At 43.8% G+C, this 12,616-nt stretch overlaps 1 protein-coding gene across 1 annotated transcript; it reads left to right on the top strand.

The window, feature by feature from the left end:
* Nucleotides 1-769: 769 nt before the first annotated feature.
* Nucleotides 770-7,828, top strand: LOC135536711 (uncharacterized). Its single transcript, XM_064962971.1, has 5 exons — nucleotides 770-821; nucleotides 5,057-5,470; nucleotides 5,710-5,856; nucleotides 6,056-6,132; nucleotides 6,660-7,828. The coding sequence occupies exons 1-5, from the start codon at nucleotides 785-787 to the stop codon at nucleotides 6,783-6,785; spliced, it is 801 nt and encodes a 266-aa protein (XP_064819043.1). The 5' UTR covers nucleotides 770-784; the 3' UTR covers nucleotides 6,786-7,828.
* The last annotated feature ends 4,788 nt before the right edge of the window (nucleotides 7,829-12,616 follow it).

The following is a 12,616-nucleotide window of genomic DNA, read 5'->3' as shown; positions in this document are numbered from 1 at the left end:
GTATTTAGCACATACTCCAATGCATCTTGGGTATTGTAGTTAACTATTATCTCCACCAAAGTTAAGTGTTGTAAATACAAAAGATCCATCATGAAAAGTAACATAGATTCAGAATCTCTCGTCATGTTGTGTCCTGTGACCTCGTGGGTCTCCATGACAACAGTGTTGTGGTGTGAACCACTGGACCAGGGACAACAACTGTCTTTTCCTGTTTAAAGAGGAACCAAGATGTCAGTCTCTAAAAGTCACACCCCTAAACTAGATGATATCATAACTAGTTCATATCGACTGGCTCAGGATTTCTACTGTTATTCTAATCCAGTAAACTACAGGTTTGATGCGTTCTGACTAAAGCTGATTGGCCAACTTTAGGCCTCTGTCTCTTAAGATTTACTTCAAAGTTCAAAATCAGTAATCACAATGTAATCTGCATAGATAGGATGTTTTGAGTTTGCCTTTTAAAAGATGTTGAATTGATCGCCCTCTGATGCCCATCAGTGTTTGTAAACCACCACAAAGAAGCAGATATTTTCCATTGACGTCCCCTTTGTTGTGAAACCTGTCGACCTCGATGCTCGACCCTCCTCTTCCTGTCACAACATGGGTTTCAGAGAAAAGGACCTCGAGCTGAAAACTTTCCACTCGATCGAACCAATCGCTGCTCGTATGTCCTTTCATGGTAAAGTACATCTAGTCATGAACACGGAAATACGCAGCAAAGACCTTGTTACTCAACGACCCAGCTACTCTCTGACAGTCACCATCAGACCCTCAGACCCACCAGATGGACCGGCTGTGTGTCGCTCTGATTACATTCTTATGTGAGTAACTTTTTACTGGGCCTCATAGCTGGATGATAGATGATTTCTTGATGTGGTTTTATGATTGAACAGATTTGTTATCTTATTATTGTGATGTTGTGATGACTGTGGAAAAGACAAGACGTTACTATTTTCACGAGGAGAAGTTTATGATGTCAAAATGACATTCTGTGATTCATCCTAACACTGTTCCTCTGCTCCCTGTAGGTGCTGTTTCCTCCAGTCAGTTCATCCTAACACTGTTCCTCTGCTCCCTGTAGGTGCTGTTTCCTCCAGTCAGTTCATCCTAACACTGTTCCTCTGCTACCTGTAGGTGCTGTTTCCTCCAGTCAGTTCATCCTAACACTGTTCCTCTGCTCCCTGTAGGTGCTGTTTCCTCCAGTCAGTTCATCCTAACACTGTTCCTCTGCTCCCTGTAGGTGCTGTTTCCTCCAGTCAGTTCATCCTAACACTGTTCCTCTGCTCCCTGTAGGTGCTGTTTCCTCCAGTCAGTTCATCCTAACACTGTTCTTCTGCTCCCTGTAGGTGCTGTTTCCTCCAGTCAGTTCATCCTAACACTGTTCCTCTGCTCCCTGTAGGTGCTGTTTCCTCCAGTCAGTTCATCCTAACACTGTTCCTCTGCTCCCTGTAGGTGCTGTTTCCTCCAGTCAGTTCATCCTAACACTGTTCCTCTGCTCCCTGTAGGTGCTGTTTCCTACAGTCAGTTCATCCTAACACTGTTCCTCTGCTACCTGTAGGTGCTGTTTCCTCCAGTCTGTTCATCCTAACACTGTTCCTCTGCTACCTGTAGGTGCTGTTTCCTCCAGTCAGTTCATCCTAACACTGTTCCTCTGCTACCTGTAGGTGCTGTTTCCTCCAGTCAGTTCATCCTAACACTGTTCCTCTGCTACCTGTAGGTGCTGTTTCCTCCAGTCAGTTCATCCTAACACTGTTCCTCTGCTACCTGTAGGTGCTGTTTCCTCCAGTCAGTTCATCCTAACACTGTTCCTCTGCTCCCTGTAGGTGCTGTTTCCTCCAGTCAGTTCATCCTAACACTGTTCCTCTGCTACCTGTAGGTGCTGTTTCCTCCAGTCAGTTCATCCTAACACTGTTCCTCTGCTACCTGTAGGTGCTGTGTCCTCCAGTCAGTTCATCCTAACACTGTTCCTCTGCTCCCTGTAGGTGCTGTTTCCTCCAGTCAGTTCATCCTAACACTGTTCCTCTGCTCCCTGTAGGTGCTGTTTCCTCCAGTCTGTTCATCCTAACACTGTTCCTCTGCTACCTGTAGGTGCTGTTTCCTCCAGTCAGTTCATCCTAACACTGTTCCTCTGCTACCTGTAGGTGCTGTTTCCTCCAGTCAGTTCATCCTAACACTGTTCCTCTGCTACCTGTAGGTGCTGTTTCCTCCAGTCAGTCCATCCTAACACTGTTCCTCTGCTACCTGTAGGTGCTGTTTCCTCCAGTCAGTTCATCCTAACACTGTTCCTCTGCTACCTGTAGGTGCTGTGTCCTCCAGTCAGTTCATCCTAACACTGTTCCTCTGCTACCTGTAGGTGCTGTTTCCTCCAGTCAGTTCATCCTAACACTGTTCCTCTGCTACCTGTAGGTGCTGTTTCCTCCAGTCAATTCATCCTAACACTGTTCCTCTGCTCCCTGTAGGTGCTGTTTCCTCCAGTCAGTTCATCCTAACACTGTTCCTCTGCTCCCTGTAGGTGCTGTTTCCTCCAGTCAGTTCATCCTAACACTGTTCCTCTGCTACCTGTAGGTGCTGTTTCCTCCAGTCAGTTCATCCTAACACTGTTCCTCTGCTACCTGTAGGTGCTGTTTCCTCCAGTCAGTTCATCCTAACACTGTTCCTCTGCTCCCTGTAGGTGCTGTTTCCTCCAGTCAGTTCATCCTAACACTGTTCCTCTGCTCCCTGTAGGTGCTGTTTCCTCCAGTCAATTCATCCTAACACTGTTCCTCTGCTACCTGTAGGTGCTGTTTCCTCCAGTCAGTTCATCCTAACACTGTTCCTCTGCTCCCTGTAGGTGCTGTTTCCTCCAGTCAGTTCATCCTAACACTGTTCCTCTGCTCCCTGTAGGTGCTGTTTCCTCCAGTCAGTTCATCCTAACACTGTTCCTCTGCTCCCTGTAGGTGCTGTTTCCTCCAGTCAGTTCATCCTAACACTGTTCCTCTGCTACCTGTAGGTGCTGTTTCCTCCAGTCAGTTCATCCTAACACTGTTCCTCTGCTACCTGTAGGTGCTGTTTCCTCCAGTCAGTTCATCCTAACACTGTTCCTCTGCTAGCTGTAGGTGCTGTTTCCTCCAGTCAGTTCATCCTAACACTGTTCCTCTGCTCCCTGTAGGTGCTGTTTCCTCCAGTCAGTTCATCCTAACACTGTTCCTCTGCTACCTGTAGGTGCTGTTTCCTCCAGTCAGTTCATCCTAACACCGTTCCTCTGCTACCTGTAGGTGCTGTTTCCTCCAGTCAGTTCATCCTAACACTGTTCCTCTGCTCCCTGTAGGTGCTGTTTCCTCCAGTCAGTTCATCCTAACACTGTTCCTCTGCTCCCTGTAGGTGCTGTTTCCTCCAGTCAGTTCATCCTAACACTGTTCCTCTGCTCCCTGTAGGTGCTGTTTCCTCCAGTCAGTTCATCCTAACACTGTTCCTCTGCTCCCTGTAGGTGCTGTTTTCTCCAGTCAGTTCATCCTAACACTGTTCCTCTGCTCCCTGTAGGTGCTGTTTCCTCCAGTCAGTTCATCCTAACACTGTTCCTCTGCTCCCTGTAGGTGCTGTTTCCTCCAGTCAGTTCATCCTAACACTGTTCCTCTGCTCCCTGTAGGTGCTGTTTCCTCCAGTCAGTTCATCCTAACACTGTTCCTCTGCTCCCTGTAGGTGCTGTTTCCTCCAGTCAGTTCATCCTAACACTGTTCCTCTGCTACCTGTAGGTGCTGTTTCCTCCAGTCAGTTCATCCTAACACTGTTCCTCTGCTCCCTGTTGGTGCTATTTCCTCCAGTCAGTTCATTCTAACACTGTTCCTCTGCTACCTGTAGGTGCTGTTTCCTCCAGTCAGTTCATCCTAACACTGTTCCTCTGCTCCCTGTAGGTGCTGTTTCCTCCAGTCAGTTCATCCTAACACTGTTCCTCTGCTACCTGTAGGTGCTGTTTCCTCCAGTCAGTTCATCCTAACACTGTTCCTCTGCTACCTGTAGGTGCTGTTTCCTCCAGTCAGTTCATCCTAACACTGTTCCTCTGCTACCTGTAGGTGCTGTTTCCTCCAGTCAGTTCATCCTAACACTGTTCCTCTGCTCCCTGTAGGTGCTGTTTCCTCCAGTCAGTTCATCCTAACACTGTTCCTCTGCTACCTGTAGGTGCTGTTTCCTCCAGTCAGTTCATCCTAACACTGTTCCTCTGCTCCCTGTAGGTGCTGTTTCCTCCAGTCAGTTCATCCTAACACTGTTCCTCTGCTCCCTGTAGGTGCTGTTTCCTCCAGTCAGTTCATCCTAACACTGTTCCTCTGCTACCTGTAGGTGCTGTTTCCTCCAGTCAGTTCATCCTAACACTGTTCCTCTGCTCCCTGTAGGTGCTGTTTCCTCCAGTCAGTTCATCCTAACACTGTTCCTCTGCTCCCTGTAGGTGCTGTTTCCTCCAGTCAGTTCATCCTAACACTGTTCCTCTGCTCCCTGTAGGTGCTGTTTCCTCCAGTCAGTTCATCCTAACACTGTTCCTCTGCTACCTGTAGGTGCTGTGTCCTCCAGTCAGTTCATCCTAACACTGTTCCTCTGCTACCTGTAGGTGCTGTGTCCTCCAGTCAGTTCATCCTAACACTGTTCCTCTGCTCCCTGTAGGTGCTGTTTCCTCCAGTCAGTTCATCCTAACACTGTTCCTCTGCTCCCTGTAGGTGCTGTTTCCTCCAGTCAGTTCATCCTAACACTGTTCCTCTGCTCCCTGTAGGTGCTGTTTCCTCCAGTCAGTTCATCCTAACACTGTTCCTCTGCTACCTGTAGGTGCTGTGTCCTCCAGTCAGTTCATCCTAACACTGTTCCTCTGCTACCTGTAGGTGCTGTGTCCTCCAGTCAGTTCATCCTAACACTGTTCCTCTGCTAGCTGTAGGTGCTGTTTCCTCCAGTCAGTTCATCCTAACACTGTTCCTCTGCTCCCTGTAGGTGCTGTTTCCTCCAGTCAGTTCATCCTAACACTGTTCCTCTGCTCCCTGTAGGTGCTGTTTCCTCCAGTCAGTTCATCCTAACACTGTTCCTCTGCTCCCTGTAGGTGCTGTGTCCTCCAGTCAGGATGGGATCTCTGCAGCAGAGGTGGAGCTGAGAGTCAGACCAGGAGACAACATCACTCTCTACTGTGACTGTATCATGACTACTGGAGTTTATATTACGTGGTATAGGAACTGTTCTCACAAGTACCAGCCTCCTCTAGTTATTTCAACGTATTACTTTCACCAAAATCTTCAGGACATTTCTGATAATCCCAACCCTTTCACTGGATATAATTTGGTGTGGAACCCCTCTAACAACTCCTATGATCTACTGATTGAGAACATCACTGAGTCTGACCTGGGACTCTACTACTGTGGGACGAAGGAGAACAAGGTCGTGGATGTTGGAGGTAAAGGAGGAATTAAATATAAAGAGTTGTACCACTATGGAAACATCACCACTCGGATTTCACTTGGTAAGAACAGTTATAATTCTGTCTTTATCTTCTGTCTGTATCTTTGGTGTTATTAATATTGTATTAGTATTGGTGTGTAACTTATTTTGAATTAACTCTCTGAGACTAATCTAAACTCATCAAATGTCTCCTCAAATTCATTTTTAAACAACCAAGAGTCATGACTATCAATATATCATTGAGAAGGTCTTGATTGTTTCTAATAGTGTAGTTCTGTTTCTGTTTAATGTTGTGTCCAGACGTCAGTCCTCCTGAGTCCTCCTCCTCCTCCCCTGATGTGGACTGTGGTCTGTGTTGGATGTTGCTGTTCAGTCTGTGTCCTGTGTCTGCTCTCCTCTCCTCTCTCCTCTCCTCCACCTGTGTCTACTCCTTCTGCAGAACAACAGGTAAACTCCTCCTCAGTCAGGATTCACTCATCACTCATTCATGTTTTAACTCTGGGTAATACTAATCAGTCTAACATATTATTGAAATAATTACCTAGGATTTTAACAACAATATGTAAACATCTACTATCTTTTAACTGATGTGTCCTCGTTTAACCTCAAACTTGTTGTTTTGATGGCGATTTCTCTTCCTCTGCAGCTCCAACTGAGACTCAGGTTCCTCTGAACAGGACGACCAGCAGGGGAAGTGACAGCAGAGAGCAGACTACAGTCAGAGTGGGTGTTGTAGTTTTATTTTGGGTGGCCATCTTGATTTGGAGTCCACGTGTTTGGTAACCCTACGCTATTCACATAGTATTTTTTCAAATGCATTTATAATAACTAAAAACAGAAGATAGATAGCAACAAAACATATTGTATAATCTTAATGTTTATATTTCAATAATATTAACAGTATATTTAAATAATCTCTCTCTCTCTCTCTCTCTCTCTCTCTCTCTCTCTCTCTCTCTCTCTCTCTCTCTTCTCTCTCTCTCTCTCTGTCTGTCTCTCTCTCTCCCTCTCTCTCTCTCTCTCTCTCTCTCTCTCTCCTCTCTCTCTCCTCTCTCTCTCTCTCTCTCTCGCTTTTTTCTCTCTCTCTCTGTCTGTTTCTCTCCCTCTCTCTCTCTCTGTCTGTCTGTCTCTCTCTCTCTCTCTCTCTCTCTCTCGCACTCTCTCTCTCTCTCTCTCTCTCTCTCTCTCTCTCTCTCTCTTTCTTTCTCCCTCTCTCTCTCTTTCTTTCTCCCTCTCTCTCTCTCTCTCAGGAGGAAGGAGACCTGTTTTACGCCTCGTTGGATATCCGTCAGGGACAGAAGAGACCAAAGAAGAAGAAGACAACCAAGAACTCTGACTTCAGTACCTACTCAGACATCAATACCAGCAGAGTGTGAGACATATACAAGCTATCAATACCAGCAGTGTGAGACCTATAAAGCTATCAATACCAGCAGAGTGTGAGACATATACAAGCTATCAATACCAGCAGAATGAGACCTATACCAGCTATTAAGAAAAATACCAGCTATCAATACCAGCAGTGTGAGATCTATACCAGACATCAACACCAGCAGAGTGATACCTATACAAGTCATCAATACCAGCAGAGTGAGACCTATACCAGCTATCAATACCAGCAGAGTGAGACCTACACCAGCCATCAATACCATCAGAGTGAGACCTATACCAGTCATCAATACCATCAAAGTGTGAGACCTTTTCCATCCATCAATACCAGCAGAGTGAGACCTATACCAGCCATCAATACCATCAGAGTGAGACCTATACCAGCCATCAATACCATCAAAGTGTGAGACCTATACCAGCCATCAATACCAGCAGAGTGAGACCTATACCATCCATCAATACCAGCAGAGTGAGACCTATACAAGCCATCAATACCAGCAGAGTGAGACCTGTACCAGCCATCAATACCATCAGAGTGAGACCTATACCAGCCATCAATACCATCAGAATGAAACCAATACCATTATTGATCAGGGAGGACAAGGTCTTACAGCTGTGATCGTATCAGTTATTAAACCAATACCATTATTGATCAGGGAGGACAAGGTCTTACAGCTGTGATCGTCTCAGTTATTAAACCAATACCATTATTGATCAGGGAGGACAAGGTCTTACAGCTGTGATCGTATCAGTTATTAAACCAATACCATTATTGATCAGGGAGGACAAGGTCTTACAGCTGTGATCGTATAAGTTATTACACCAATACCATTATTGATCAGGGAGGACAAGGTCTTACAGCTGTGATCTTATCAATTATTATGTTTTTGTACTTGTAACTTTTTAACTTTCGTTTTCTTTCATTCACGCAATTTACCTTTTAATAATAATAACAATAGTTGTTTTAAAATGTTGTTTTTCAGCTCAGGGAATATATTTCAATATCTTTTGATATAGTTTCAGTTTTGAAGTTTCATTGTTGGTTTATCATTGTAATTCATGTTTGCAGTTTATTGATGTGTTTTAAAATAATTCTCAATAAATATTGATTCAGTTTCATTAGATTTTATTTCATTATTTCATTCTCTCCCACTATGTCAGGGGTATTGAACTCTGACCCTGTGAAGATCTTAGCCTGCTGGTTCTCTGTTCTACCTGATCATTAATTACACCCACCTGTTATCACTGGTCTTAACCAATCCCTGATTAGAAAGAAGGGAACAATGAAACAACACAGTGGAACTGGCTTGGAGGACCAGAGTTGAGGACACTATGGTCTCTTCCAGTTCAATGTCATGTCATACAGTCTGACGAGGCTCCAGCAACCTCTCAGGGAGGTCTGTGTTTGGGGGTGTGGCTTATAGGTTAGTAGGTGTGGCTTATAGGTTAGTAGGTGTGGTTTATAGGTTAGTAGGTGTGGCTTATAGGTTAGTAGGTGTGGTTTATATGTTAGTGGGTGTGGCTTATAGGCTAGTAGGTGTGGCTTATAGGCTAGTGGGTGTGGCTTATAGGCTTAGTAGGAGGCCAAAGGTGTCCGCATGCTTCCCAGAGGAAACAGTTCAGAAGAGTTTGTTGACATATTATGACAAACAAAATATTTAAGTTGCATTTTACATTTCGGTAAGGTTTTGATGGCTGTTCGAGCACTCAACATTTTATAGGCTAAGTAGGTGGCACAGGCACTTCTTGGGGTTCCAAGGACCAAGTTTGGTAAATAATGCCCTACAGTCTCCTCAATGTCAAGGTCAGTCCATTCTGTTTGAAATGCTGCCCTACAGTCTCCTCCATGATAACGACAGTCTCCTCCATGTTAACTACAGTCTCCTCCATGTTAACTACAGTCTCCTCCATGTTAACTACAGTCTCCTCCATGTTAACTACAGTCTCCTCCATGTTAACTACTGTCTCCTCCATGTTAACTACAGTCTCCTCCATGTTAACTACAGTCTCCTCCATGTTAACTACAGTCTCCACTATGTTAACTACAGTCTCCTCCATGTTAACTACAGTCTCCTCCATGTAAACTACAGTATCCTCCATGTTAACTACAGTCTCCTCCATGTTAACTACAGTCTCCTCCATGTTAACTACAGTCTCCTCAATGTTAACTACAGTCTCCTCCATGTTAACTACAGTTTCCTCCATGTTAACTACAGTCTCCTCCATGTTAACTACAGTCTCCTCAATGTTAACTACAGTCTCCTCCATGTTAACTACAGTTTCCTCCATGTAAACTACAGTATCCTCCATGTTAACTACAGTCTCCTCAATGTTAACTACAGTCTCCTCCGTGTTAACTACAGTTTCCTCCATGTTAACTACAGTCTCCTCCATGTTAACTACAGTCTCCTCAATGTTAACTACAGTCTCCTCCATGTTAACTACAGTTTCCTCCATGTTAACTACAGTCTCCTCCATGTTAAATACAGTCTCCTCCATGTTAACTACAGTCTCCTCAATGTTAACTACAGTCTCCTCAATGTTAACTACAGTCTCCTCCATGTTAACTACAGTCTCCTCCATGTTAACTACAGTCTCCTCCATGTTAACTACAGTCTCCTCCATGTTAACTACAGTCTCCTCCATGTTAACTACAGTCTCCTCCATGTTAACTACAGTCTCCTCAATGTTAACTACAGTCTCCTCCATGTTAACTACAGTCCCCTCCATGTTAACTACAGTCTCCTCCATGTTAACTAGTCTGCTCCATGTTAACTACAGTCTCCTCCATGTTAACTACAGTCTCCTCCATATTAACTACAGTCTCCTCCATGTTAACTACAGTCTCCTCCATGTTAACTACAGTCTCCTCCATGTTAACTACAGTCTCCTCCATGTTAACTACAGTCTCCTCAATGTTAACTACAGTCTCCTCCATGTTAACTACAGTCTCCTCCATGTTAATTACAGTCTCCTCAATGTTAACTACAGTCTCCTCCATGTTAACTACAGTCTCCTCAATATTAATTACTGTCTCCTCCATGTTAACTACAGTCTCCTCCATGTTAACTACAGTCTCCTCCATGTTAACTACTGTCTCCTCCATGTTAACTACAGTCTCCTCCATGTTAACTACAGTCTCCTCCATGTTAACTACAGTCTCCTCCGTGTTAACTACAGTCTCCTCCATGTTAACTACAGTCTCCTCCATGTTAACATACAGTCTCCTCCGTGTTAACTACAGTCTCCTCCATGTTAACTACAGTCTCCTCCGTGTTAACTACAGTCTCCTCCATGTTAACTACAGTCTCCTCCATGTTAACTACAGTCTCCTCCATGTTAACTACAGTCTCCTCCATGTTAACTACAGTCTCCTCAATGTTAACTACAGTCTCCTCCATGTTAACTACAGTCTCCTCCATGTTAACTACTGTCTCCTCAATGTTAACTACAGTCTCCTCCATGTTAACTACAGTCTCCTCCATGTTAACTACAGTCTCCTCCATGTTAACTACAGTCTCCTCCATGTTAACTACAGTCTCCTCAATGTTAACTACAGTCTCCTCCGTGTTAACTACAGTCTCCTCCATGTTAACTACAGTCTCCTCCATGTTAACTACAGTCTCCTCCATGTTAACTACAGTCTCCTCCATGTTAACTACAGTCTCCTCAATGTTAACTACAGTCTCCTCCATGTTAACTACAGTCTCCTCCATGTTAACTACAGTGTCCTCCGTGTTAACTACAGTCTCCTCCGTGTTAACTACAGTCTCCTCCATGTTAACTACAGTCTCCTCCATGTTAACTACAGTCTCCTCCATGTTAACTACAGTCTCCTCCATGTTAACTACAGTCTCCTCAATGTTAACTACAGTCTCCTCCATGTTAACTACAGTCTCCTCCATGTTAACTACTGTCTCCTCCATGTTAACTACAGTCTCCTCCGTGTTAACTACTGTCTCCTCCATGTTAACTACAGTCTCCTCCATGTTAACTACAGTCTCTCCATGTTAACTACAGTCTCCTCCATGTTAACTACAGTCTCCTCCATGTTAACTACAGTCTCCTCCATGTTAACTACAGTCTCCTCCATGTTAACTACAGTCTCCTCCATGTTAAGGTCAGGTCATTCTGTTTGAAAAGGCTCCAGCAACCTTTCAGATAGGTTTCTGTTTGAGGGTGTGGCTTATAGTCTTAGTGGGTGTGGTTTATAGGTTAGTAGGAGATGCTCATATACTAAGAGGGTTGGCTCAGACTAGACAAGGGTGTGGTTTATAGGCTAAGAGGGTGTGGCTTAAATGCTAAGAGCTGTGTGGCTTAGATACTAAAGGGTGTGGCTTTAGAAGAAGACATATGCTGAACAGAATCACAGCAGTTTCCATGGTTTCATACACCTTGCCTTCGGTTAAAGTTGACTAAAAGTAGCTCAGTAAAGCATTCAACCACATTCCCAATAGAGTTACATAGTGATCAGGTGAATTATGCCACAGAACATTATAATCCCTGAAAAACTTCATTTTATTCCAAAAAGATATTTATTACAGGTATATTCACCAACTATAAATCAGACATTAATACTATAGCTCAATCCAACATTGTAAATCCATACCAATAAAATGTAGACATTTTAAAACGGTAAATACAAATTACATTGTAAAAGAAGACACAAAAGTTGAGTTAACACTTGAAATGTTGTGTTAAAAGATCTCTCATTCATATATGTATATATTCTTAATAACATTTCCTTCCTTAGATTTACTTAGAGGAGCAAAAACAGGACCAAGTTTGGTAAATAATGCCCTACAGTCTCCTCAATGTCAAGGTCAGTCCATTCTGTTTGAAATGCTGCCCTACAGTCTCCTACATGTTAACTACAGTCTCCTCCATGTTAACTACGGTCTCCTCCATGTTAACTACAGTCTCCTCCATGTTAACTACAGTCTCCTCCATGTTAACTACAGTCTCCTCCATGTTAACTACATTCTCCTCCATGTTAACTACAGTCTCCTCCATGTTAACTACAGTCTCCTCCATGTTAACTACAGTCTCCTCCATGTTAACTACAGTCTCCTCCATGTTAACTACAGTCTCCTCCATGTTAACTACAGTCTCCTCCATGTTAACTACTGTCTCCTCCATGTTAACTACAGTCTCCTCCATGTTAACTACAGTCTCCTCCATGTTAACTACAGTCTCCTCCATGTTAACTACAGTCTCCTCCATGTTAACTACAGTCTCCACTATGTTAACTACAGTCTCCTCCATGTTAACTACAGTCTCCTCCATGTTAACTACAGTCTCCTCCATGTTAACTACAGTCTCCTCAATGTTAACTACAGTCTCCTCCATGTTAACTACAGTCTCCTCCATGTTAAATACAGTCTCCTCCATGTTAACTACAGTCTCCTCCATGTTAACTACAGTCTCCTCCATGTTAACTACAGTCTCCTCCATGTTAACTACAGTCTCCTCAATGTTAACTACAGTCTCCTCCATGTTAACTACAGTCTCCTCAATGTTAACTACACTATCCTCAATGTTAACTACAGTCTCCTCCATGTTAACTACAGTCTCCTCCATGTTAACTTCAGTCTCCTCCATGTTAACTACAGTCTCCTCAATGTTAACTACTGTCTCCTCTATGTTAACTACTGTCTCCTCTATGTTAACTACAGTCTCCTCCATGTTAACTACAGTCTCCATCATGTTAACTACAGTCTCCTCCATGTTAACTACAGTCTCCTCCATGTTAACTACAGTCTCCTCCATGTTAACTACAGTCTCCTCCATGTTAACTACTGTCTCCTCTATGTTAACT

The sequence above is a fragment of the Oncorhynchus masou genome, unplaced genomic scaffold (assembly GCF_036934945.1).
Source record: "Oncorhynchus masou masou isolate Uvic2021 unplaced genomic scaffold, UVic_Omas_1.1 unplaced_scaffold_653, whole genome shotgun sequence".
NCBI lineage: Eukaryota > Metazoa > Chordata > Actinopteri > Salmoniformes > Salmonidae > Oncorhynchus > Oncorhynchus masou.
This window is presented reverse-complemented; position numbering and strand designations above follow the sequence as displayed.

Excerpts from the sequence above, each read along its gene's own strand:
- LOC135536711 (XM_064962971.1), top strand. The coding sequence starts at position 785 with ATGGACCGGCTGTGTGTCGCTCTGATTACATTCTTAT. Across the intron at positions 822-5,056 it reads CGCTCTGATTACATTCTTAT|GTGCTGTGTCCTCCAGTCAG; the intron begins GTGAGTAACTTT and ends TGCTCCCTGTAG. Across the intron at positions 6,133-6,659 it reads GAGAGCAGACTACAGTCAGA|GAGGAAGGAGACCTGTTTTA; the intron begins GTGGGTGTTGTA and ends TCTCTCTCTCAG.